This window comes from Falco peregrinus, chromosome 6 (assembly GCF_023634155.1).
Source record: "Falco peregrinus isolate bFalPer1 chromosome 6, bFalPer1.pri, whole genome shotgun sequence".
Taxonomy (NCBI): domain Eukaryota; kingdom Metazoa; phylum Chordata; class Aves; order Falconiformes; family Falconidae; genus Falco; species Falco peregrinus.
The window spans coordinates 52,106,141-52,134,030 of NC_073726.1; the positions used below are offsets into that span (position 1 = coordinate 52,106,141).

The 27,890-nt window shown below is 37.7% G+C and overlaps 1 protein-coding gene across 4 annotated transcripts; it reads left to right on the plus strand.

Moving 5' to 3' along the window:
• Nucleotides 1–26,976, plus strand: RASSF9 (Ras association domain family member 9). Of its 4 annotated transcripts, XM_027794246.2 has the most exons (3): nt 1–271; nt 6,182–6,344; nt 24,543–26,976. In XM_027794246.2, exon 3 carries the CDS (start codon nt 24,559–24,561, stop codon nt 25,816–25,818), a length of 1,260 nt encoding a protein of 419 aa, XP_027650047.1. In that variant the 5' UTR covers nt 1–271; nt 6,182–6,344; nt 24,543–24,558; the 3' UTR covers nt 25,819–26,976. The 4 variants fall into 4 exon arrangements, with proteins under 4 accessions (XP_027650047.1, XP_027650046.1, XP_005242699.1 ...); XM_027794245.2 differs by lacking the exon at nt 6,182–6,344 and having other exon boundaries at nt 4–271; XM_005242642.4 differs by lacking the exons at nt 1–271; nt 6,182–6,344 and adding an exon at nt 364–616.
• The last annotated feature ends 914 nt before the right edge of the window (nt 26,977–27,890 follow it).

Here is a 27,890-nt window from a genome sequence, read left to right on the forward strand (position 1 = left end):
CCTAAACGCCTCCTTCAAGTTTGCAGCTGGGCAGGACTCCAAAGGTGCAGCAGCAGCAACAACCCGGAGTTCAAAGTTAGCAGTAAATTGCACAACTTCCAGCTCATCGCTACGCTCAGTGACTATTAACAAGCTGGAAGGCGCTCAGGGAAAAAAATAGGGGAGAAGGGAACACCCTCGAATTGTTTGGGGATCGCTGATGTTATGCTTCTGCCGCTGGGATCATGGCTCCCTTTGGAAGGAATTTATTAAAAACCCGGCATAAAAACAGGTAAAGTGCGTGGGTACGCGGAGGAAAAGGGAGGGCGGTATGGGATGGATTTCTTTTATACTTTGATTGTTGTTCTGGGGGGAGGATGCGTTGCCCCGGTCCTTGCCGCTCCCTGCAGCTGCACCGCGGCGCTCACCTGCGGGCGGGCGCCGGGCCGGGGGCAGCGGGCGGCGTGTGCGGAGGAAGGGGCGCTCCCCCCTGCCCCGGGCCTGTCTCGCCCCTCTTCGCTCTGTCTCCTTTGACTCTCGGGCAGTATTTTCAGTGAGGAGAAAGGTAGCTCTTCCCGACTTCAAACCTGCCCCGTCTAAACCAAGGCGGACGCTGGAAGCCCCCCGTGTTAACAAGGTGAGGCTCGGCCGGGGCTGGGAGGGAGGGCTGGCGGCCCTGGCGGGGGGGTCCTGCCTGCGGCCGCAGGGGCTGGCGGCCGGGGCAGCCTGGAGCCCCTCACCCGTGCTGGGAAGAAGCTCCCCGAGTCTCTCACGGCCGGGCCGGGCCGGGCTCCGGGCCCTTCGCCGTCCGCTTTCCCCCCGTTTCCCTGGGAGAGCGAGCCGCAGCCTGCAATCGCTTAGGATCGACCTGTCCCTGAATTCGTCCGCTGTCTATGAGCCTGGGAGGCAGGAGAGCACGGGTCTTCCAGCGTGGGCAGGGAGCATGCCTGCTTTGGTTAGCCTTTAGTCTGAGCTGGACTTGACTGCCTATGGCTTTGGTGTATTGTTTATTGGGGGGGTTGGTGGGGTTTTTCTCTTGTTGGTTTGGGGTTTTTTTGCCTAGAAAACTATTCAGGGTGAGACAGCTGTGGTCCCTGGGCTGGCTCCGGCGAAGTTCCTTCATGGGGACTTTGCCCCTCGTGTTGTGCGTGCTTCCACATGTTGTGCACACCAGCTGTGAAATGAAGAAAAAGAGTTATGTAATCAATTTAAGTGCTAGGATGGCACTCGATTTATAAAGACTGTATGTGCTTGGAGTGGAGTAGGTTTGCTTGGCCCCTATGGAATTTACAGTGGCTGAACGTGTCTAGCTAAGACTGAACAGAAACTGGTCACTGAAGTTTTAGCTCAGTGGGAACTGAAAAATCACTTGTAATCTCTTCCCCACTTTGACAGGTGCTCTCCACTGAAATTTAGTTTGTATTTAAGGGTATGCAAGGGAAAACCTTTTCCAGAGGGAATATAACTGGATCCTAAAAAAGTCTTGTAAAAATGTCCTGATTTTTTTCCATGTTTGGCTTTTGTTTTTCATATTCAATATAGTGAAAGTTATTCTGGGGCAGCTGTATTTGTTGGGATTGTGTGAAAATACTAACTTAGCTTGTTACGTGGAATAGAAATCAAAAAGACTGCGACAGTCACAGTTTAAAAATAGAATACTATTTTAGAATTATTAATATTGTAGGTTACTGATTAAACAGTGTATTTTGCTAATGTGTCTGGAAATAGGAAAACTTTTATGTATTTCCCATGTGGCCATTTTACGTTTAGAAGATCTGGAAAGGTGGACATGAACTTTTACATGGACCTGCTTTTACCAAAGCTGTAAATTTATTAGTATTAAACCAGAAATTTTGTTACTGCCATCAATTACCTGAACGGTGTTAAATCATAAAGCACAGTTCCACCCTGTTCAGCAGTGAAACTGTTTCTCTTTTAGGACTTTGAAAATATCTTCATACTAATTGCATGAATCTCACTTGTTTGCTGATGTGACATTATATTCCTCAGGAAAAGAAAGTCATAATCTAAAGCTTTAAATAGGTAATACAAATTAACATACCAAAGGAACCATTACTGTGAACATCTAGCACTTTCTTCTCGGTTCACCCTCCTCCCCCCTCCCCCCTGAAAAAAATAAATTAATGCCTTTAATGGCAGAGAGGTGTTGTGGTAATAAGAAGGGGCTGAAAGTCTTGTGACTACAGAAAAAGGGGTGGTGGGGGTGGTGGCAGTGTCAAGAACAAAGCAAACTACCAAATTCTAAGATGTGTCATTATCTCAAGTATTTAAATTTCTGTGTATTTAACATCAGCTTTTGATTCTGAATTTTGAGAATGAAACTTTGCTTATGCAGTTAGTAAAAAGGGTCTTGTATGATTGAAGAGCTATGGAATAACTTTTTTTTTCTTTATAATTGTATCTTTGTGAACTTGTTTGAAACTTTGAAAAGGAAGTTAGCTTAAAATCCTTGACACTGTTTAAAGCAGAAGTTGGGGAGTTGGAATTTGTGGCTCATTACTTTGTCTTGGTCTGCCTACCTGTAAAGAGGGACCAAAAAGGGACATACATATATGTATATCTTTAATCTGCTGCTTTGTTTATTAGATCTAGTGCTTGTACATCTTTTTGAGAAACTCGAGGTTTTTGCTTTTTTGAAGAAAGATATTAATGACCATTTGCTACATGCATATATAATTCTTGAGAGTTATCAGATAAGCAAATGAGGAATAAAATCTGTGCTTACAGGAGGAGGGTTTAAAGCTAAGTCAAGGCAGCAAAGGTAGTTGGAAGAAGAGCCAGAAGCAGAATGAAGACTTTACAGTCACTTGCTCAGGTAACAAGATGACACCTCTGTAATTAGTGCTTGTCTTGCAGCATTGCTCAGAGGTCCCAGATCAGGGCCCTGTTTCACAGTAGACTCTTCACATCCAGATCATAAAATGTCAGTCTCTACCCCTGAGACCTCAGAGTTTAAACAAAGAGGTTGGTCTAACTGTGTCTGTGTGTGTGAGGCATTTGAGCAGGAGGCGGGGGTACTTGCTCTGATGCCCCAAGCCTTTAGAAAAACTGAGATTAAATGTCAGGCAGACAAAACCTGTGCTGAACTGCTTCTAGTATTTGAGAGATCTTCAGCTAGTATTACTCTCCTGGGCTGCTGAAATCTCGCTCATGCAGAGGGACAGCACAAGGCCTAGGTAACCATTAGATCACCATAACGCCTGGTTTGGTTCCAGAAGAGCAGCTACTAGGAATGTGGCCCCAACATATTTTTCTTGGCCAGAAAGAGAAGAGTGAGATCTTGTTATCTTTTTCAAGAGTTATGAGGAGGTTTTGTACTGTTCTTTGACCTCCTGTGACAACCAGAAATAATCATAGTCCCCAGAACGTGTATGTGCTTGTCAGTGTGTCCCCTGGAGAGCAATACATGCAAGAGGTAGCGAGGCCATGCCGCACCCGCCTGCAAATCCCAGTGTGGTCAGCAGGGACGGGCTGTACCTCTGAGGCAGTGAAGGAAAAAGGACGGTTTCCTGCAGGACTAAGCCTCCATAACATGGATAAACTGAAAGGGATTTCTTTTTATACACATCTCTTAAAGGTGCTATTTGGAAGTGTGAGGAAAGCTCAGCTTGCATCACACTTTGGAAGTGCAGTGATGTGAGGAAATGCTCAGCCAAAGATGGAGTAAGGGGAAGGGCACAGACTGCTCTGCAGTTAAGGTGTAGTACTGATCTAGCACATTGTGCTGCACAGGGGCAGAAGAGCTCCTCATCCAAATACAAAAATAAATACAAAGCATATATACTTGTAGTGTTTACATACCAGGGTTTCACTTTGTATGTGATTTCCTGGTTGCTAAGTAGAACAGAAATTTATGCCCCATTGATTTTCTGTAAGATCAGGACTTCTCTGCTCTTGGGTGCTAGATTTGGTCACTTCTGAGAATGGGTCTTGGTTCACTTAAACACTTCAAACGTTACCCATCATCACAAGGATATCTGGATCTATCATTGTCTTATCTGCCCAGTGATGTCACGCGAAGAAAGCTAACTCCACTGCTATTTCTTCCACTGAGGCCACTTCCTTGGGTTTTTCACATAAACCTTACCCAAACTTGTCGAAGCTCTATTGTTTCGTGCAAGTTGTAGCTGGGGAAGTAGCAAACTGAAAGAAAGAGGGTATAGATAATCTGCCTTCTTCACACAGTTGCTCTTGATGCTGTAGGGCTGTCCTGTTTAGGCACAAATAGCTTGAGAAATATTTTTTGCCGGTGTAATTCATGCTGGCCCTATGTTTACCACAACCATTAGTATTCTCTGTTGACATACAATACATCTGAACCTGGAGTACTGTTTGATGATGAAACAGTTGTGTTACAAATCTGTTGTTATTTAAATGTATTTATTGTTTTTGCTTTTCCTTTCCAGTTTTTGACAGCTTTTACTGTCAATGTTTTAGTGCCATAGCAGTTAGCATAATGTTTCTATATGGGAGGCAAAGGTTTTCTTTGCCTACTCTTTATGTCCGCCTCTCTTTAATCGGCTCATCTCTGGTTCAGAGGTAGAAAGACAGACCATATATATCCATTCATGCGTACGGATATAGAGGGAGTTCTTCCCATCCTGACAGTCAGAGGCCCCTCCCCAGTGAAAGAAACATTCAATTATTCTCTCAGGTTTTATATTACAGTAGAGAGTAATGAATTAGATTAGAGACTTCATCTATCTGATACTGACCTTGCATTACCATGTTCCCTCCCTTCCTCCCCTCCTTCAGTAGTTTCTCATCACACCTGGTTAGCGCAGTGATTCGAGTATTAGCTTGAACATCTCTGCTGCTGTACAGTTGAGTACACTGCTGTACATTTTAAGCCTTGGTGAGGCAAAACTGAAAATGCTCAGCATTTAGGTTTGGACTGGAAAAGCTCTTGGAGATCAGCTGCTTATCTGAATGAACTGTGTATGACCTGCACTGTAAGTTTCATGGGATCATGTGAGATGTCTAATACTTGTCATCTTGGATGAGCATACTCGGAGAAAAGTCTATTTGAAGCTATAAAGGTGCTTTTTGATTCAGGACTACCAGGCATTTGGTATGTATGTTGGAGGGGGTAGATAAAACCTTGTTTAGAATCAGTGGTGCTATCTGTGTTAAATTTTTAGGTTGAAAAGATGGTGCTTGTTTGGTAATGGTGGAACCCATTCTTCTTTATATTTTTACTTTTCCTTGAGTGGGAGATGTATTTATGAACTATCAAAGGAGTTTTTACTTTTTGAGCCAGATTTCATGCATTACAATTTATTTTCTGGTCTTGCTTCTCAGCTTTGTCTCAGGGGTCAAAATGGTTGCATACCTTTTATAATAATCTTTGTACATATTTGTTCACTTTCAGGAAGAGCTTGTCATCTACCAAAACACAAACCTTATTTCTAAGGAGTTAATTATCTACTATTCCAGGAGGGTGGACAGCAATTTCATTCCAAAGGAGTAAATAAAACTAGTAATAGATGCATGTAATACTACACCATCTAAGGAAAGAGTATTACTTAGGTTAAGCTGAAGCTAATCTGAAACACTAATATGATGTAGAACCAGGCTGAGAAGATGCATTTCAAAGAAACAGTGGTGTTACAGAGGAAAATTCTTGCTGGTCAGTGAGGATTTTCTATTTTACTGATGAAAAATTAGTATTTTACCTGCAGGCAAAAGGCTCAGATGTGTTGCTGAATGTGTATTGATTTCAGCAGAGAGATGTAAGTTTTTGGAGATAGGGATTTTTAAAATTCTAATAACTTCTATTAAAGTTGGTGACAATCACAGAGTAGTACCTCTTGATTGACCTACACTCAGACAATCTTAATTTTTTTGTTTTGTTTGTTTTATATGACGAATAATGACAATTTAAGAGTATGGTCTTAAACATTATTATTTGCAAGCATTAAATCACACATGCTGTACAAGCCTTAATTAGTTCATCCAACTGCTATATTTAGTATGTAGATAAATCCTTATTAATGGCCACTGAGAGGATGATGCAAGATAAAGTTTTTCTTTAAGACCACACGCAAAGTGAAGCTTAGAATGGAATGTTGGACGTGTTGGAACCCAGTTGTGTGCATAGGTAACAGCTATTATTGTCGCTTCTATTGTTTCTCTTATGTGTTACGATACTCCTAAGATGGTGACTTTCTGTCTTCTGCAGTGTTACCATGCTAGCAATTCACCAAGTATCACACAGGACACAACAGATAAGAGTCAGATGGTTTCAGGATGAAGAGTGACCAACCAAATGGAATTAGAGGGGAAAATAGATGACTAAATTCATTTGTGTAACAAAGGCCAGAACCATCCTCTACAGAACACAGGTACTAAACAAATACAGTTCAGTGTAATTTCAGGTAGGTAAGTTATTGTATTACAGATGAATGTCATGCAGAGTTGTCTGAAAATTTCCATCAGATCAGTTTGCATCTGGTCTTTTTAAAAATCAAGTATTAAATACCTGTGTCCTCATTAGAAAAAAAAATTACTTAGAACTGAGTGCAGTACAGGTTTTATGAAAATTCTGGTGATGGCATTTTATCTTCCAGGGTTGTAAATTTTCCATGGACCTGCAAAACTCTTGCAATAAAAATCAGAAATTTTCATAAATCATTTATCATGCTTATGTGTTACAGATAAATATAAAAGTCAGGAGATGATTAGTGATTTTGGAAGTTGCATTTTTTTTGGAACCTTATCCAGAAAAAAACTTTTTTGAGCACCTTTCAGGAACTTGCCTCAAGTAGGCACCAGGTAGACCCACTAGTCGCCTTTTCCTGTCTCAACCTATCTAGAAACGCACTTAAGGTGCACGTGTTTTAATAGTGGTAATGATACCAACTCGTTTGTGACCTCAGACAACTGATAAGCATAGTTAGTTTTCCTTAGCTGTAATTTGGGTGATAATATTTACACGCCTCAGGAAAATAAATAGGGCATGACTAGACAGTGTAAAATCTGTAGAACTGCAGAGTGTGAAAGCCAGTTAGTGGGAAAGGTATGAATAAAATCTGGGAGTTCCTTGTTTCTAATCTTTGTACAGTCCACTAGAGCTGGCTGCTGTGCAGACAAATGAGAATACACTGGATTGTTTAGGTTTGATTTCACATGATTCGCTGTGGAATTTTAAATGGTCTAAAATTTTTCATAATGTTAAAAATGGCTTGTGAGGAGGCTTGCAATGTCACAGAGAGGGAAATATATTAAAAAATGCCATGTGTATCTTAACAGATTTTGAAGTGGTTTTGTGAGGTCAACATAAGGAAAGAAAGTTAATTTTTAAAGCTAAAAATCAGAAAGGAAGATTTTCACTGGTAATGATAATAAAATTGTCATGTAATTATATTTTTAATTCTATGAAACCTAAGTCCTGATATAATGTAGGAGGAATGAAAGACACTAAACTTGGAAGAAAATTTCTAGTGTAAGTTTAGCACACCTATCAAATGCACTTTATTTAAAGATGTGTTTTGCTCACCCAACTTTTCCCTGTTTCACTCCTGTCTGCCTGAGTATGTGTTTGCCTCTGTCAATTGGAATAATTTAATTTGTAGTTTAGATGATTGCTAGACATACATTTTTTGAGCATTAGCATTAGAGGAAACCAGGCTACCAAATTATTTCTTATGTTGTAATTTTGAAGGTGATGTAAACCTCTGTTTTCCTGGGTTGGGGTTGTTTTTTGGGTGTTTGGTTGTTTTTGGGTTTTTTTTATTTGGGTTGGTTTGGGTTTTTTTTCACATTCATCAGTCAGCTGCATAGTAATGCTAGAAGGAAAACATATTTATACAGAGGGTAGGTATTTGTTATAAACGAAATACCTAACCATAATATGTCTATTTTGACTGTCAAAACTGCCAGTCTGATTAATTATCTATCTTTATTTTCCAACCCTAGCTGTTCTCATTCATTAATGTAAAGAATTCCAAATTATGAATTTCTCACCATAATGGAAGATATAATCAGCTCTCTTGAAAAATAATATATTTATTTTGTCCTCCTTTTAATAATACAAAACTAACAAAGCTTAAAATAAATATGCAAAAGCATAACATTCCTGTGTTCAGGGACAAAAACAGGCTTAGAAAAATGTAATAATCTATTAGACCAAGTTGTGTTTTGATCAGGTATAAATATATTTACCTCACTTTAACTTGTAAGGATGCATGACCTTAGTGGAATGATGTAGTTGAGTGAAGACTACTAATTTTTAAGAGAGTCTGCCCTTGGGTCTTGAACCTGCAATTTGCTATGTGTTAATAGATTCCTTCATCCATGTGGAACACCTGACTTTGCTTTCCCCAACCTCCTCCAAATTCAAAAGCATTATTTTTACAGAGAGTAATTTCCACTTGTGGAAGCACATTTAAACTACAAAGTTTTTCAGAGCAACAGTTGGGGCACGGTTTTGATGACATAAAGGATGCCTCATTTGTCACAGGAAGTTACCAGATTCTGTTCACTTATCAAAGAGTGGTTTAGCGATATTTATAAATGCAGGATCATATGCTGATTTTCAGCTGCTTTTTTTTCTGTTGGTTTCATAATTTGTAAATTGGTGTTCTGAACTGTTGTTTCACTTGGGCATTGCCTGTTGACAGGTTCTGATTCCTACTTATTTAACTTGATTATTGCCTGTATCTCTCGGGGCCACCTTGTTGTCACTATCCCGTTTTACTGAAAAGCTCTGTACAAATACAGTTTTCTAACAAAAAAAATTAGGATTGGTATTGACTTTACTGCACTTTCTCAGACTTCTGGTACTTTAAGGTCTAGGTAGAGAACTAATCACATTTTTTTACTCATGAAGGTCACTACAGGTGTCAAAGATCTGAGTTATTTTTGGAACTGCAGAACTTATTTTTACTGAAACTCATACTGTTCATAAGATTCAGGTACATGGTAAAACACAAAAGTCAGGCCTCGTCTTACTCAACTTGAGCCATTGAGTATATATGTATCTAGTCATCTAGGTACTCTTTGTAGTTAATGGATACATCTAAACACTTCCAGAGGGCAATTCATTCAGCCTTAGACAAGCTTTCAGTATGAGACTAGTCACCCTTTTGGAGTTGCCTATCTTATGCCACTGATTACAGAGGAAGGTCAGAAAATTATCTTTGACTGCATATCTACATCTTAAATAGCTTAAAGTGGATGACATGAGCTCCACCCCACTCCCTTTCAAAGGGAAGGTCTTCATGGAGCATGCTCAGACTTTGTGGAGCACCTAATTAACCATCTTGTGCCATTCATTTTGGAAATTAAAAAGGGAATAGTGAATGGAGAGGTGAATTACAGGTGGACAATGTATGATTAAGGGAGAAGCATCCTAATAGCATGGATGTCTTCCCTGCCCCTGCCACAAAATTCCTACCTGATGTTGGGCAACTCACATAAACCACAGTTTACAAAAGTGTTTACTCACTGCATGTTCGCCATTTGCTAATTCAGTGTCCTGCAATCTGTTTTGCACAAGAGCTAAACAAAGGAAGTTTATGGATGTCCTGCTTTGGACATCTCTCTAGATACCAATTCAGTTAGCCAGAGTGAGAACTTTGAGTGGATAGCTTTGGCCTAAATCTTTTTGACATTTGATTTGTAAAAGGGAGTTCTCTCCCTACAAGAATATGTGGAGATAAATTCAACAGTGCGTCAGCTTGTGATGCAATTAATATCTGGTGACAAAAGACATATAACAAAAGATTAAATTAAAAAATGTGTTTTCTGTAAAAGGTAGTACCATACATAGGAGAGAAGATATAAAATGGGCACGTACTGAGCAAATGTAAGTAATAAGAGCTAGCTAGATTTATGAAGGAGATTTTGGTACTAAATGCCGTTGTAGGCACCTAATACAAGCTTTATGAATTCTGATGTTCACAAAAATACGATTAAACCTTTAGGTAGTAACATTTTAATGGGCAGCACTCCTCAGTCACCTATACTCCCATCATGTCTTCCACTGGTCGTGAATACGCTGCAGTTATGTGCCTCCCTTACACATTACCAAAATCAAGAAGGTGACATGAGGTCCCATCTCATAGCCCTGCTCAGAATGTGTGCAACAACACACAAAGGCATCCTGGTGGCCAAACACCCTGTACGATGCCCACACTAGCGTCTTCAACATATGTTTGTCCAGAAAGTCCAGTCAAGTTATTCTAAACTGAAATGCTTTCAGTGTTTCCTGTTGAAGCTGTCCCATTTTGTGCTGGCTTGTATGTGTCACAGTAACCCAGAGAAAGACGCGGATTCATGTTGAAGGTGTCAGGCTTTTGGTCATTGTTCTAATTAATATTGTATTCTTTTAATGCAGTGAACATCTCAATGCAGTCTAACAGTACCCAAGTCCCACACTTCTGTTTGTGTTTCTGACTAATTTAGGTCAGCTCCTGCTGAACTTGCTGGTGTCAGCAAATCCCGTTAGGAACTGAACTTTTCTGTAGCACTTTTTGTAGAAGTTTAGGTGTCCCAAGAGGGAATTATGAATTTCTGCAGTGGGGAAGACACCTGGAAATTGTAACACTTGGTGTCTGCAATGCCTCAGTACCTTCTGTGGATCTGGCAAAACTGAGTATGGTCTTCTGTATACATTCAACTGAGGCAGGGGTCTGATGTAATGGAAGGAACTCACCTTGCTGTGGATAAGCTGGAATCAAATCCATTTTCAGTGAACTAAGTAGCATGGTAAACTTTAATACCAGTGCTTAAAATTAAGCATATTTCTTTCAGCTGAAGTATTTGTGCATGGTAGCCATATATTCAGTACATAAATGCATATATGACAGTTTGTGTTGTATGTGATCATATAATGCATATGTATAGCACATAAGATAGTGTCACATATCTTATAGACCTAACCTGTATCATCTACATCTAACGTACAATAAAACATATTACAACCCCAAATCATCATATATATAAACAATATGTGCAGAAATAGCCATTTCTGTAGATTGCATACATATGCATCTACATATTACAAAACTGCATACATAAAAGAGTTCTTTAAAAGTCAGAAGCAACAAACAGAATGTGAACATGTCACAGAAGAATACTAAATATGTATATTTCTCCAAACATCACAGAATTGTTCTCATGGCAGAAGGAAGAATGCCTTCATTCAGCTGTTGCTGTGGTATTCGTTCAGCTTATAAAGTGCCTTATTAGAAGTAAACTGCCTTTTTATCCTCCCTGAGCTATGAAGTCATCTGCATTGCTCAGATGTTGAAAAGATCCTCACCTGCAAAGACATTTGGATATGTGAAATAAACACTGGATTAATTTGAATGTTGACTCAGTCTGACTTTCTGCACAGCAAAGACAACCAGCAGTTTGCACTGTCCTTGTGGTGTCATGGCCCTCTTCGGATAATCACTATCCTGCCATGGATGTGTCTTGCAAAACCAGCCCCATTATTTCTTGGCCCTGCCTTGGTCTTTAGCCACAGACACCTGGCCTTGTCTGGCTTCAGCTGTGCCTACTGCAGGTTTTTGGCCCACACTTGGTCTCACAGTCCATCACAAATCTTTTGCCAGGGGTTACCATCTTTTCAGCTGCATCAAATTTTTGAATTATTTCTTCCTAAACTGTTTAATCACATTCAGGTGGGTTATCTTAGATGGTTTAACAAGGCCTTTATCTTTATGGCCTAATTCATCATGACCTATGTAATCTGGAGGCCAGTCAAGCAGCTCTGTTCCAGTAGGAGGACTGTGGTGGACAACTGACATGGCTACAAGCCTCTTCAGGTGGCCCCAGCTAGAAACTCATTATCTCTGTTGTAGATCAGTTTTTGAGCTTAAGTCATGATCATTCAAATATTTTAGGATTCACATGGCTTTTTATCTGAATCATGGAATGTCTTCCCTCTGCAGTCAGCTTCCTTCATCTTCTCACAGCTAAAAATCATTTGCGTGTGCTGCTGGATGCTATTCTCTGCATATCTCTCTTGCCTACACTTTCTTCTTTACATTAATCCAGTGAATTTTCCATTACTCTTGATCTTTATGATCCAGCATTAACCTTGCTTCCAGACAGCAATTCCTCTCTTCTTGTCTTCACTGTCTCTATTGCTGAGCTGGCTAGAATGAGTTTCGCAAGCTCCTGTGCCACCTTTAGCATATTCCTTGCTAGGGCAGAGCACAGTCAGTAAGGTTAACAATTTATTTAATTTGTTCAGTAGCTTCTTTAGAGAGGATGTGGTGATATTTCAGCAACCCTATCAGCCTATGTATGACTAACTACATATTGAAGCATTAATTGATAAGCAATTTTAGAAAATTACTTGAAAGCATAAACTGCACAAATCTCTTGGATTGTGAATGGACACTAAAACACTTCAGGTTTCTTTTAAAAAAATTATGTCAACTCTTCTTGTTAGCATAATTATGTATCTAGTATTCAGTTTAGCTCTTTAGGGTGAAGATTTATGCAAAGTCCACTTAATCATCTCATCTTTTTTTCCTTTCATGTCTTCAGATGCTGTAAGTAATGGAACACATTTGTCACTGAATTATCTTCCAGAAAGTTCAAGAGGGAAATTTGGAGGGGGTGGGTGGGAAGAGAAAAATAACTGATTGTAAATGAGGTCTTGATAGAACCCCCTTTAGGTGACATCTTCAATATAATTTAATGAAAGCAAATGAAATGGGGAAGATCATACAGTACAATTTCAAAGTGGGGTGGTTCACTGTCTGCAAAATTTGTTGCAATAAATACAGAAGAAAATTAAAGCCTGTCCTTCCTTTCTCATTCCTGGCAAACTAAAGAGATACTCAAACTAGGTTTTATGATATACAAAAAAAGCTATTTTGAAAATCATTAGATGTCAAAAAGTTAAGAAAGGGTAACGTTTGATGAGTTGGCAGAACAGATCTAAAGCCTTGCTGTTGCACAAAGGGCAGTCCTCAGCCCCCTTTCCAGGCTCCTGACCACTCTCTGCCATTTCCTCTGCGCTGGTACTACTCTTACCTGATACATGGAACCCAACTCAGGGAGCACTGGTCAAAGAACAAAAACTGGGTTTCCTCTTTTTTTTTTTTCCTTTACTTTTTTTTTGGTTTTGTTGTTGTTGTTGTTGTTTGTTTGTTTTGTTTTTTCTTGTCTTTGTTTTCTGAATTAGCTTGCTACCAATTTATAGAGCTGGAAACCCTTTGGTTAAAGTAGCAGAGCTGGCACAAGCAAGGAGATGGGCATGTCAGGTAGACATCAGATTGCCTAAATTACTTAATGATATTTTAAGTCATAAAATCACTAAGCTATAAGACTAGATTTAGCAGTAAAAATAGTATTTGGGATGATCACTTTTCTAAAGTAGTAGTCTTGTAAATAATTTTGTGTGTTTTGGGGATGGCTCTGGGGATGTTAGGGTGTTTAAAAAACAGAAGATAAAAATACTGATTCCTACAATGTTCCTTTTCAGAATCATGAAGTACAGTGCCCAAACTCTGAAATTCACCACAGACTTCAGCTAACACAGCTACAAAAGTAGTTCCAATAGGTAGCCATCAGGAAAAGACTGTAAGGAAAGAAGAGATGCTTTGCTGAGCCTGAGCTCAGCTTGAAGATTGGTGAAAAACTAAGTCCATCTGGACTTTCGTTCGTTTCGTTGTACATGAGGTTAGCATCTGCCTCACACAGTGCCACCAGGAGTAGAGGTGCACTGAACTGTTTGAGCCATGCACGTTGTATAAGGGTTAATAAGGAGGTAACCATCCCAGCCTCCTTTAGCTCAGGGAGTATTGGAAAGGTGGAATGAAATCTTATTTCCTTGTCTGTATCTTGTTCTTTTCTTCAACTTACCTAATCATCACTGGTCTACAGGTAGTGTGCTTTATTCACGTTTTGGCAGTTCAGGCCCAACCTCAGAATGCTTTGTGTGTTTATTTCTTCACTGAGCAAAATATCAACAAACCCAGGGGAGGGAAATAGTATACATTTGCCTTTCAACAAAAGCTGAACTCAATTTCATGGGACAACAAAAACAATCATGCTTTCAGCCCTTGGAATTCCCCTCCTCTCTTTGATCTCAGAAGCTCATAAACAGCCAGGGTGCTTCTAAAACGCAATTATAAAAATTCTAATGGGAGAAGTTAGATAAACCAAATTTCTATTAACTGTAATAGCAGCTCTAGCTTTATCATTTGGAAGCCTGTATTCTGAATGTGACATAAAGTGTTCTGCTTCCTCTGTATTATTGCAAGTGTTGAAATTTTAGATGCATTCTGTACATTATTAATAGGAGCCCCATAAAGCTTGTACAGTGTAACCAGTGCTTACATTTGCATAGGCACTTAAATAGACACAGGAACAATACAGAGAATTGTATTTTTGCAGTGTAGCAAAATTCTTGTGGTAGATAAAAAGCAGCATCTTCTCTCTGTCTGCTAGCAAGAACTACTCAGTGCCCAAAATCAAGGTGTAACACTTGATGTATTGATATTCCTAAACTTTGAATGTTGCTTTCTAACACTAAGCTATTTGAAATTGCCCATCTTCCAGTTCCCCCCATTATGGTCTAGAGAATTACTGCCACTGAGTATGTCAGTGACTCTTGGTTCTGGAGTTTTCCCTGGATTTTCCATTCCAGTAGCACAGCTGCTTCCTCAGCAGCGGTTGCAATATACACATCAAAACATGTTTTCCCAGTAAAGCAAATTGTTAATGTTATTGTTGCTCGTCTTGGAAAATATTTTAGTGGACAGCTTTCCTCTGTTCTCAAACCTTTGCTGTGTCAGGCCAGCCACCACAAATACAGACCTGATACGATGAAGCTGTTACCTTCCATGGCATTTTGTGTACACAGAACGCTTGCTGATGTTACTGCAATTCCAAATATTTTTTTGACTAATATCCACTTACCAACCTTATGACTTTGAATATACAATGGAGGAATGATGATTTGTCTAACAGGAAGGCAGATTTAAAGTGTAGATGTAATTTATAGAGAATGTGTACCCTTAGGGAGAGAGGAATAATTTCAGATGTAAGACAGGAAGAAAAGGGCAGGGGAAGATGCAGTCTTCATCTGAATGGAGACTGCAGCCTTTGCTTTTGCGGGTAGATTAAGTGATTGGGAGCATAATCATGGTATAGGGTAGAGCTAATAAGTGGAGGACTTTGTAGCCTTTTGGTCACCTTTGCTGAAAATCTGCACTTGGGCTTTACAAATGAGATCTTGCAAAACAGTATCAGCCATGGGAGCAATGACACAGTCATGTCATTATTAAATGGGGGGTGCAGTGAGAGTACAGGGCAGTGTTCAGGAAAATCCGTCATAACTACCACTCTTATCTAGTGAGCATGATGTATAACTCTTCTTACAATGTCTTTTACTTCTTTCTGTTAGTGCAATGTTCTGACTTAGTGCAATGTCTTGGCTTATTTTCTACATCGTACAAGCTCTGCTATCCATCTACTTACCAGATGATAGAGTTATTACTCAGTCCTTGTTGCTTCTTCCTGTTGGCTTCTTTTATTTCTATCTGTTTGAAATACTGTCAGAGTTTTTTCCTTTTTTTATTTTTCTTAAATATCGGTGCCTGAACAGGCACCTGTGTCCAAGCAGTGCAGTTATGAGAATGAAGTGCATGATTTCCCATGGGATTTTTACTGGTCTGACATTTCAAGTCAGTAAGAGCTCTGCTGTGAATGACTTATTTGTAATAAAATAATTATCTTAGAGAATTATTTTTCAAAAACTGTCATAACTTTCATTTTATTTATTTTATGACAGAACAGTACTATCCCGTTCCGATTCTAATATAGTATAAAATGATTGATTGAACAGAAGTCTCAACCATAGGTCATTGCTGAATTATAATGTATGCAATTTTGTACAATATCTAGCTGAGGTGATGGCATTCTTTTGCAGAAGGGATTAAGGAACTAGTTATAGTTTTCAGTGCGCAAAATAATTGATATAGGACATAACTTTCAACAGCTGTTGCTAATTAAAATGTTTCATAAAGGCTTCCTGACAGTATGGGAGTCTGAGTTAAAAATTTATGCCTTTAAAAAAAAATTACAAAATGAACATAAACTTATACAAGGAGAAATGTGTTGTATGTAGGTAGTTAAAATAAACTTTGTTTAAATTGTTTTCTTGTTTAAAATATCTGAAATATTTCAATTAGAACATCCAAACTACTGTGTATATGTTTGAAAACTAGGAGTATCTAGATGCCTAATTTTTTTTTACTTTTAATAAATGCTTATGTACATTTTTGTAAAGGAGGAAGACTTATAGAGCAACATTAAATGGATACAAAAACAGATGGCAGAGAGAAATTAATTTCTTTTGGAATAATTATTTTGTTTTTGCAAGTTCTGTGGTGTTCTTTCCAAGTCCTCCTGCTGCATTGGGACTACTCTGATTATCTACATCAAGGCGTTTTATTGTTATTGTAGTCAAAGTACTAATCCTGCCTTGCCATGATGCTTTTCAACTAGACATTGCCCTGACTTTTGTGTGATGCAGAAGGGAAGAAGGACCAAGTTTCTGACATGTCATGTATGGACATTTCTATCTCCTACATAATGGACATTAACTGTGCCTCCATTAATACTGTTTTTGGGACAGGTGAAGGGGAATAGGAATGCAGTTAGTTAATAGGCTGTCTTGAATCCCTAAGGCTTTGGAGTAATTCCAGCTTCATAGGGTGCTTGATAGAGTAGATACTTCCTCATTGCTGCCCTTAGGAAACTCAGAAGCATGTAATCTACTTAGGCAGGAGGCATACTGAGTATAAGATTTGGCCTTTATTGCTTTTTGAATGACTTTACAGAAGGTGACAGAAAGTTGAGAAAAAAGGTGTATTAAATGTGGATAATCTGAATAAACTTAGTATGAACTTTTAATATGATCCATTTTTTTCTGAAAGGTTGAAATACTTCTGACCTTACCTTTCATATGGGCTGTGTAATTTTTTATAGCTTTAATGCTTAAACTTGCTGTACAAAATCTGTTTGGATCAAATTAAGTTAGTCTCTTCCAAGCAAGGGCTGCAACACATGGCGCCAATAATTTTACTTTTTTGCAAATTTCACAGATAAAAACCCCACAAAGCCAAAGTATCTTTTGATATTTTATTTCAAAATTATCATCGACTGTCTCATATATGCTTTTATTTTTATAGAGATATATATATAGTAACATGCTGAGGTTTTGAAAAATAAATAATGAAAGCAATATAATATTATCATTTATGTATGGAATGTGATGACTAATAAACTAATTAGCCTTTATACACCTTGACATGTAAAAGTCATTGGTATCCAGAGCTCTCAAATGACATGTAGTGTGTGTCCTGCACTACAAATGCAGGTTGTCTGTATGAAGTAGATATCCCTGTAATATTGACCTCTCCTTATTTCCAGCAAGTAAATAGAATTACAAGCCATCAGATTTCTTTGATAGGTAGCTATAGCCCAGATCTGACACATAGAGATAACAATGTTATTAGCGAGTGCTTAACAAGGCATGTGTTCTCTGGGCTCTTGCACATGGAAGAAACATCTATGGGTGCAGAGCAAAGAGAAGACCATAGCACAAATACAGACTTGCCAGGATCCAAGTGGGCAGATTTACATTCCCCAGCAGCATGCTCAGACACCACCCACCCCCTTGAAAACACTGGATTATTCAATGTTTTTGTGGCAGAAGTCTTATTTTCCTCAGATGTTTTATGCCATTGTGTCACACCTTTTTCAAAAGAGCAAGTGGCTCAGCAGCTCGGCATTCTTGGCTGGAAGATAGGTTCCTGCTGTGCAGCATGGTAGGCAGGAGATGAGGCACAGAAGTCTTGGTGATGGGCTGGGAGCGTACAGCTTGAGAAAGAAGGGGGAGCCTGTTGAGAGACGCAGGGAGTGCAGCCCTGCCTGGGTCTGCCTGAAAGTGTTATGTTTCTCAGTGGACTCTGAAAGTGGACTCAGGAAAGCACTGAGATTCCAGATACCAAAGAGCTAGGCAAGGACTCCACTGCAAGAAAGCAGTAGGCAGCAGGAGGGTTGTCTCTTAAAGCCTTTTTTTTTCCCCCTGGTTCTGTCACTTACCCACTTTCAGTTTCTCCATTGAAGAAGTGAATTGTTCTGGGTGGTATCGTGACGTAAGGTAGCAGTTTGCGTCTTAGAAGTTTAGAAGCACTTTGATCTTGCTCTGGGGAGGTCATGACAACAGCATACCTACCTGAGAGCTGTGGTCAGCTGAGGATCCCATCATGTCAGCCCATCAATCGTAAACCATAATTATCTGATTTGCTGTAGATTAGACTGTGTGTTCAAATGCACTATTGAGAGGGTTTATACTGTCAATAGGAGGCTGTATATAGATTATTGTTCTGTAGCTCTTCTTGCATTGCAAATGACTATCATGTCATACGGCTTTCTGTGTCTTCTGTACGTTGAAAGTACAGCATCAAAAAGAAAAAAATAGATTAAGAGAAGAAAAGATCTCCTCACAAGTACAAAATTTGATTAATTTGCTACACCAAAATGGTCTAAATTAGTTACATCATCTGCTAGCATAACACTAGAAACAACCCTTTGGACATAAAGAATTACTAATTACAGATTATGTGCCACTTACAGATGCAATAGTGAAAGAAAAAATGGTGACATTATTACGCTAAGTAATACAGGAATATTCCAACCCACAAACGTTTTTACTAACAGATATAACTTTATGCCGTCAACAGTAATTTAATTCATATATAATATGTAAAAGCTCTTCCATCTCTGAAAATTAAGACTATAAAATGTAATTTCTCACAAGAATTGGTGAAAAAAATGACAAAGATATTTCACACAAATGGCTTTCCAGAATGATCTTTTTGATGGCAAATGTATACATTATCAACAGTTGTACATATTTTCAAGAAAAAGATTAATGTATCGCTATGTGTGCTTTTATTTTCACCAGCAGATTTTTTATTCCCTATAATTTATTTTTTCCATATAGATTTATTTATCTGTATAAATTATTTCAGTGACTGGGAGGAGACAACTAATAAAATGTTTGTTCATAAACATAATCTCAAGTTTTAAATACCTTTCCTCACACAAAAACTTTGAGTTGGTTGCTCATGTTGACTTAAAATTGGATCTGTTGTTCATGTTGATTTAAAATTAGTAAAGGCATGTCCTGCTGTGAAATTTCTAGCAATTACCTAGGTATTTTTGAGTTACTCAGTTTCATTTTTCCTTGGGGGGGGTGTGTGTGGTGTGGTACATCCAGAAGTACGGTAATGTTGAGAAAATTTTATTTTCCTGTGGATATCTACAAAGAATTTATTACAGTGAAGGGGGAGAAGAATTTTATCTATGTTTTTTTCTCAGCAAAAACCAAATATTCTTTTAGTGTCAACAGCATTTCAGAAACACTGTGTTAAGCTGCTAAAAATGTTATATGTGAGTGATCTAGTCCCAACAGAATATTTACTGGAATTAGTAAGGAAAAATGAACATCTTATAGACATGAAGGTGAAATTCTAAAAAAGTAGGTGCATCCCCTTATCTGATTGGCATGATTGTTTGTAAAACTATATATCGAATATTTAGGAATAATGTTAAAATTTTTAGGAAAGCAAAAAATGTATGCGTTTGATATGTATGTTTTTGTGCTGGACATGCCTTAAATTTAATGAATATCAAAAGTGCCTTCCAGCATTTAAGCTATCTCATATTTTGACTTTGTGCAACATAAGTACATGTTTTTATTTTGTCTGTACATTGCTGGAATGTATTACCTTTCTTCCCTTAGGCCTGAATGGTAAATTAATGAAGTATATATCTGATGTGCAACAATCAGCTTGTGCTGAGGCAATCAAGACTTTGTGTGAGGTCTATAACATGATTAGAATATATTTTGGGGTCATCATGAAGAGAAGCAAAGAGTAGAAAGCATTAAACTAACAATAAAAACAAACAAACAAAAAAGATTGGAAATGTACTTTTGACCATTCTGAAGTTTAAATTTACATCTGTTCCTGAGCAACAAGTGACTTTGCAAAAAAAGATAGACGTGCATGTTGTTAACATCGAGGCTTTAAAATCATAGATGGATAAATGGAACATTTCAGTGATCAGTTCAAGGAAACAGAATTCAAGCCAGAACTGAAAGCTTTAAAGCCTGTTTACAGCAACAGCAGTAAACTTTTGAAAAAAATAAGTTGCCTAGCTAGTTTTGAAGAAGTTGCTACTGGAAATGTTTTTCAAGGAAGCCAAACATTTAAAGTGGAAAAACACTTTAGCTATTACAAATTCATATTACAAACTTTATAAGTTATTGAAAAATTATAGGTGTTTTTGTTCCTTTAGAAAACTCCAGGATGTGAAAGGCAAGGAACCAGTAAATATGAGAAGCTTGCCTCTTCATTAAAATGACTGTCTAAAAGCAGCTCTTGTTGCTGAATATTGACTATTTTACTATTACATCTCAGGGGAAAAAAAGTCGCTGCCAATGACCAACATTTATTCAAGACAAGGAGTTACAAACTGCATTACATTTTGCTTAGTACTGAAAAGACTTAATGGATTTCCATAGAAATAGTAGTAATAAATCGAACATCAAATGGAATAGTCAGCGTCTAAACTAAGCTGTGAAGTTGTAATGTGTAGGTCCCACAGTTATGTTTATTAAATCTACTGTTGTCTGAGCCATTCTTGCTAAATTTCTCTCAGATAATAAATGAGAATCTGACTGGCTTCCTCTCGCCTGTATGTAGCTACCTGAAAATGAGGAGTTTAGTTTAAGGGAGCCACATAGGTCTCCTGTAGTTAATGAAGGAGAGAAATAGCTTAATTTGAGGATTATCCCAATGATCATAAATGGTTTTGGCTGTGGTGGTATTCTCCTTGGAGGTCTACTCTCTCATGACAAAGAGGAACTTTAATGGTGAATTTATAAAGAAATCCTAACTTTCAGATCCCTGAGTGAGATGAATTCCACTTCATATATGCAGAATCTGCTCTCCACTTTCTATGAGGAAAGCACAGGTTAATGAAAGATGTTTCCTAGTATTAGCATCTTCTTGCATCCTGAAAGCAAGTCTTTAATAATTATTATGCTGTGACAGACACACTGAAGTTTCATTTATGTTTGGCACTACCTGAATTAACTATGATTAAAGAATTATACAATAAATTTTACTTAAAAGGTTCATGGTAGGCCACATCAGTTTACCATTTCTTTAGTGGAACATAATAAAGAACACTTTTGATTTTTTGGAAGGTATGAGAATTCCATGGCACTGTAGGATTATAAATTACTTGCTAATTCTTTTTGGTTAAAAAGAAAGATCAAAAATTTAGTGAGGCTACTGAATAAAAATGAACATAGTATAAGTTTTGACAAACACATGGAAAAAATAATGAAAGAATTTGCACTTTACAGTTCTGTTTTAATCCAAGAATTAGTGATGTTCAGAATTTTTTTTTCTTCTCACCTTTTCTGTAAATGTGACAATATAATTATAAGGTGTATGTTACATATGCTATATGTACATACATGTATAAGCTACTTGAGTTCTTTGTGTATCTGCACATGAATACATTATCCATTCATGCAGCCCCACTATTAGTTGTGGACTTCAGTATGTTAAATATGTTATAGATGAAGTAAAGAAGAATCCTTCCCCAAAAAAACAACACCCCAAAACACTGGGAGATAAACTGCTAAAAAATTATTGGTAACAGTAATTTAAGAACGTTGGCTTATATCCACATTGTTTGCACAGATCCTGTAGAGATTGCTTTACAATAAACAATGTATTTCCACCAGAAGATTCTTAACTCCTGCTGAAGTCCGTGGGAATTCCATTTAAAAAATGGGTATAATAAAAGTATTTATCAGTACACTAATACTATGGGATATTTAGAGTTTTTCAAATTTATGTGAAGATTTACTAATATCACAAAGAGAAACTGTCTTCATAAGAAAGCTTTAAAGGAGCCAGCAGGAAAAGAGACAACAAACTTCTGCTTAACTCATATAATCTGTTCACACTGAAAATATTGACTAGGAGAAAATATGGCAATTGACAAAAAACAAGAAAGAAAAGAAAGTAGGAAGAGTTTCAATGTGCAAACAAATTGTGTAGGGCTCCCAAAAGTATGGTAAAAGACTGAGATAACACTCTCTAAAATGTATTTATTGATTAAAAAAAACCCACCAAACCCAAAAACTAACCAGGAAAGACATACAGAATATACCGCCTTAAAGTCCCAATTTGATATTTCTTATATTTTTATGTCTTTTTTTCTTTTTTCATGTCAGTACATTTATAAATTGAAATTCAGTGACTGGTAATACACTTTTATTTCTAGGTCAATTATTTATGTATCAGGAGTGAATATGGTTTGAGACACTGCATTTTTGATAATTAATTTTACATAAATTTATGCTTAAGTTATAATGTAACTCTGTATTTTATTTTTTTATTCCTTTTATATCTGTAGTGTAAAAAAAGTTATTTTACAGCCACAGCTAACTTATGTTGCAATTGTCTATTTATGTAAGTTTTATTTAACTATCAATCCGTCAACAGATACAAATATTTCGATAGCATCATGTGTTCTGTAAACCTAAAACCACTTACAGATAGTGACTTTTAGCATGTGACATACTTAACAGTAATGCTGTTTAATCTCATATCATCTTTCACTCCCTCTCTGCTCATTTAAACTTGAATATTTCTGTTTCTTTGTGCCATTTTGCCATTTTCTATGTCTGTGACATATGCTTTCCTATTTTGAGAAGTAGTCTGTGAAAACATTGTTAATCTTCTGAACACCAGTTTTAAAAAATAATTACTGTAAAAATGATGGTCTGTAAGAGGGAGCTATTGAAGTGGGACAATGATGTCATTACTCAGAGTAATCTACCAAAACACAGATTTTACAGAGGAATGTTCCAAGACCTGGAGCAGCGCAGTCGGACAGAGATCTCCTGTGCGATGATACTAATAAACTCACTCTTGTAGGTTTTATTGGTATTCATTTGCAGACTCCTGTCTTTTGAGGATCATTGCCTTCTGGTCAGAGTGGCACCTAGAGCTGAGTCAATCATAGTTCAATTTATTAGATTGCAGTGTGTCTGTAGTGTTGTGTAATAATTCAGAAAAAGAAACAAGTTGGATTGCTTTAATAATCATAGGGTATAACCCTAATTAAGCCAGGTAAAACTCCATTCCTACTACATCTCAAAAGACTAGAAAAGTGCTGCAAATAAGCAGTCCCAGATAGAACCAAATGTCATTTTGCGCCCTTTGAATATTGTCCAAATTTCGTGAAAATTGTCATTTTCATTTTCAAGCTTTCTCTGTCAAACTGGGTTAAATCTCATTCATTCAGTGAAATGGAAGTGATATCGGAAAATCCAAAGAAACACCTTTTTCCTCAGGGATTTTATTGTTTTATCATTTTAGACAAGAGGCCAAATCACCAGGTTTGGGCAAGCGACAAATTATGCATGTGGAGGCTAGAGGGTGGGAATATCCTGGGTTTCGCAAGGCCACTCTGCCAATGTAGGCATATGGCGGTCCAGGGCTACTCAGAGGGGGAGAAACTGATGAGTTAACTGTGAACTTCTACATTTGGTCAGATGTATGGCTTTCTAGGCTCCATTGATTGTATTGATCAGACAGCTGCAGTAGCCGCAATGGGTTCTTAGACACCTGAAGTTAGGTATATCAGTGTATAAGAAGGCACTATCTGCTAATGTCAAGTTACACATTCATTGGAATTCATAAATAAATAATAATTAAAAAAAACCTTTATACATTTTCGGGCATTTCTGTATAATTACAAAGGTTATAAAATGGGGACCTATATAGGTATTCTCTTGCAGTTGGTATTCTCTCACAACTCACTGAAACTAAGGCTGTTTGGTACTTCAGGAAAAGCAACACATTTCTTGAGACTTGTCAGTGAAACATCACAGTAGAAAACAATGGTGTTTATGCTTGTATGGGTACAGGTGTGGCAAAAGAGCTATAGAGTTATCCTGTCATCAAGTTCTTTTAACTTAGATGTTCAGTTGTCTTTTCTCAGCCCATCTATGTGCAGTACATATTTGGAGGCATCGTTCTTTCCTTCAGAAGCCTCGGTGATATTAAGAGCTTACAAAAGTTTGTGCAGTGTCAGTGTGATGAGAACAGAAATGCAGATCTAAAAGCTATGTTATCCTAAAACAGTCTGGAAATGTAATGCAGATTACCAAAATCTATCACTGATTGTTAATAAACACTTAAGTGTACAAAACCTAAATTTGATAAATGACATTTTGTGTGAGATTCTCATCCAGCTGGACTAGTAATAATCTTAAAGCAGTAGCTGAAATAGGTGTGGTTTTCTGTTTCTTAATCCAATGATATTTCTTCATGTAATTTAAATAAGTATATTGTCTTGTAAAATAATATGGGAATTTTTCAACGTGGTAGTCATGTCGGAATTATTGTTATTATTCATACAGTTTGTGACATTGATATGTAATTTATATTTGGTCTCTTCTTGTTTTCCAGGTCTCCCAACAAGGACATGGCTTCAAATGAAAGAGAGATTGTGGTTTGGGTTTGTCAGGAAGAGAAGATTGTATGTGGCCTGACAAAGCGCACCACTTGTGCAGAAGTCATTCAAGCATTGCTTGAGGAACATCAAGCAACTTTTGGAGACAAAAAGGTCCTTTTTGGAAAACCTAGTGATTACTGCATTGTAGAAAAATGGAGAGGCTCAGAGCGAGTACTTCCTCCCTTGACAAAGATTCTGAGACTTTGGAAAGCCTGGGGGGAAGAGCAGTCTAATTTGCATTTTGTGTTGGTAAAGTCAGATGCTTTCCTCTCATTTCCATTGTGGAAGACAGCTGAAGCTAAGGTAGTACAAAATGTAGAAAAACAGTGGGATCTCAGTCCAGCAAATTACATGAAGATGTTGCCAATAGATAAGCAAAAGAAAATTGTGAGGAAGACTTTCCGGAAACTGGCCAAGCTTAAACAGGACAGTGTTCAGCAAGAGAGAGATAACATGGAGACACTGATTCATCTGATCATTTCTCAAGATCATACCATTCATCAACAAGTCCTTAGAATGAAGGAGCTAGATATGGAAATTGAAAAATGTGAAGCAAAATTCCATCTAGATCGTGTGGCCAATGATGGAGAAAATTATGTACAGGACTCCTATTTAATGATCAATCCAAGTGAGGCTGAGCAGCAAGGGAGTAGGCCAGATGATCAGAAAAACATGCATGACTATTTGAGCAAAAGTGATGGAATTTTACAGGTTGAAGAGAGACTGAAACATCACAAACAATTAATAGAGAAGCTATGTGCTGAAATTGAAAGAGAGGTACACGGTATATGCACAGAAAAAAGTGGAGACGATATTCACACAGAAGGAGCTGCTAATGCTGAACTGGAAAACTCAGATTTGGAAAGTGTAAAATATGAGCTGGAAAAAAGTATGAAAGACGGTCTGAGAATCAACTCATACCTGAGCTGCATTCAGAAAGAACTTACATACAGGGACTCACTGCTTCAAAAGAAGGAAAAAGAATATGAACTTCTTACAGAAGAATTTAATTTACTACATGTTAAAGACAACATCGAAACTAGGCTTCCATCAAATGAAGAACCATCCAAGGGCAGTGGCATGTCCAGTAACAGCATTGCTGTTCCTGACTTTGTTCATAGAGTGACTAATCTGGACATAAATGATACAGACTCTGACACTGGAATCAGCTCTACACACAGTCAGGACTCTGAAATAACTTCAGGGGACATGGTACTGTTGTCAACATAGTTGAAAACAGTCATGCATTTATGAAAAGTTATATTTTGGAGGATATTTATAAGAATTAGTAAACCTTGTTGTCTTTGAAGTTCAGCCCTTCAAGATGTTAAAACTGTGGCACCGCTTTAGCAAAGTAAACAGTGTCTATTTATGTACTTCAAAGTATACTTGTGCTAAAGCGCATGGGCAGTCTCATGGGTTAACTGCTAATAGGCGCAAGGTTGTTGACTTAGATAAACCAGGACAGACTGTTTAGACCTTGTAATGTTGATACTCAGTGAAACAGGAGCATTCTGACTGACTTGGACCAAAAGTCTGGAGATTTGATATCCCCTAATCTTTGGGTCCACTTCTGCGTCTCTTTAACTTTTTAGGAATGTGAATTAGAGATTAGATGAAACTAGACAGAGTGCTTGATTTTCTGCTCTGTTACATTAGCTTTATTCAGCTGGAGTTTCCCTGCCATGAAGCTGCTGTAAAAGAATATATAATCGAGCATATAATCTGTTAAAAATAGTTTTTATGATATTGTAGGACAAAAGAAATGCAATTGCATTTAAACTGTGTATTTAAATTTAGTTTTGAGTTATCAGGATGATATTTTCAGAAATACCCAAGCCCCATTTTAAAAATTATCTTACACACATAGGTTTTTAATTTCCAGTCTCTTTCAGCAGCGTTTAACTGCTTCTAAGATCCTTGAAACCCCTACTTATCTGTTGTTACTCTGTAGTTGCCCCAGTGATGCTTAAGTCCACATAGTTCCTGCCAGTGGGCATGTCAGAACTGCCTACATCCTGCTTGTGCTAGACACTTAAATCCCAAGCTCACACCTAACCCCAGGGGCATTTTCAGCGAGGCTTTCTCCTGCCTATCTCACCCGTCAGATCCAGTGTCAGGCCTCCTCAGATCATGACTACCAAATAAAGCATAACAGAAGGGACGGGCAGGAACCAGACATTTTTGGCTCTGGCTAGATACTGTTTCCCAATAGCCAGGTAGTTACCATTTTAACACAGCAGGTAGGTTGTCAAATCCTGCCTCATGCTGTTTTGGAGCAGGGTTATGGACCTGTAAATCCTACTTCCTCAGTGAGGACTTTGGGGTACAGCTAAAGCTGATCCACTTTATATAGCTAATTAAATATTGGGCCCCAGGAAAAAAAAAGATGGAATGCAAAACATGAGAATTTTACAACTATATGGTTAAGTCAAATAATTTCACTTAGGATGTATAGCTGGTCTCAGATCCTTCTCCAGCACATTGCTGTGAATCCAAAGTGAAGGTGTATACTCAGTTATCGAAAAGGATTTCTAACTGAGCTAGAAACTGTGCTAACAGAGAGTACATAAGTAATTTCTGGGTTGCCATGATTATATTTTGCAGATCAATCTGTTTCATGCTTTTGATTAAATGAATTCAACAGAGAAATAGTTACAGTGTTTCTAAACAAAAGTGAGCTCCAGCAAAATTCAAACAGATCCTGGATTTAAAAGCCTACAAAGTAAATGAACAGACAGTACCTAAAAGGTATAAATGTAAAATACTTTCAGATACACTGCTTTCCCTTTCTGTGTTTTTCTTAAATGTCTGTCATCCGTCTGTTTTCTAAAATGACCAAAGTGCTAGAACTACTGATTAGCACATATTTGATGCAGGAAAAAAAAAAAAAAAGTTAAAAAAAAGAAGGAAAAAGAAGAAAAAAAAAGAGAAAAAAAAAAGAAAAAAAGGCCTTTTCTAAAAGAGTAATTTTTGTGGGTTTTTTAAAGTTTTTTTTTTTTAACCTTGGATATTATAAATAGTTTATTTTCCAGGAAAGTGTGCTAGCTGCCTTAATATATTTTGTGTTGTGTTTTTGTCATACAATGTTATTTTAATACTTCAATAACAATATGTCATATTTAGACTCATCAGCTCCGATGGAAACATAAATATGTATCAAATATATTATCTTATCATCGTAATAATTTATTAACGCAACTCGGCATCTTTTGAACTCTGTGGTATCACTGACAAGTAGTAAGCTAAGAGCTTTGAACGTTGGGAGTAGGCTAATGTATTCTATGAGTTCTTGTGAATTT

Bases quoted from the DNA above. Each gene is read 5' to 3' on its own strand.
- RASSF9 (XM_027794245.2), top strand. From the start codon at position 225: ATGGCTCCCTTTGGAAGGAATTTATTAAAAACCCGGCATAAAAACAG. The intron at 272-24,542 runs GTAAAGTGCGTG...CTTGTTTTCCAG, and splicing joins AAAACCCGGCATAAAAACAG to GTCTCCCAACAAGGACATGG.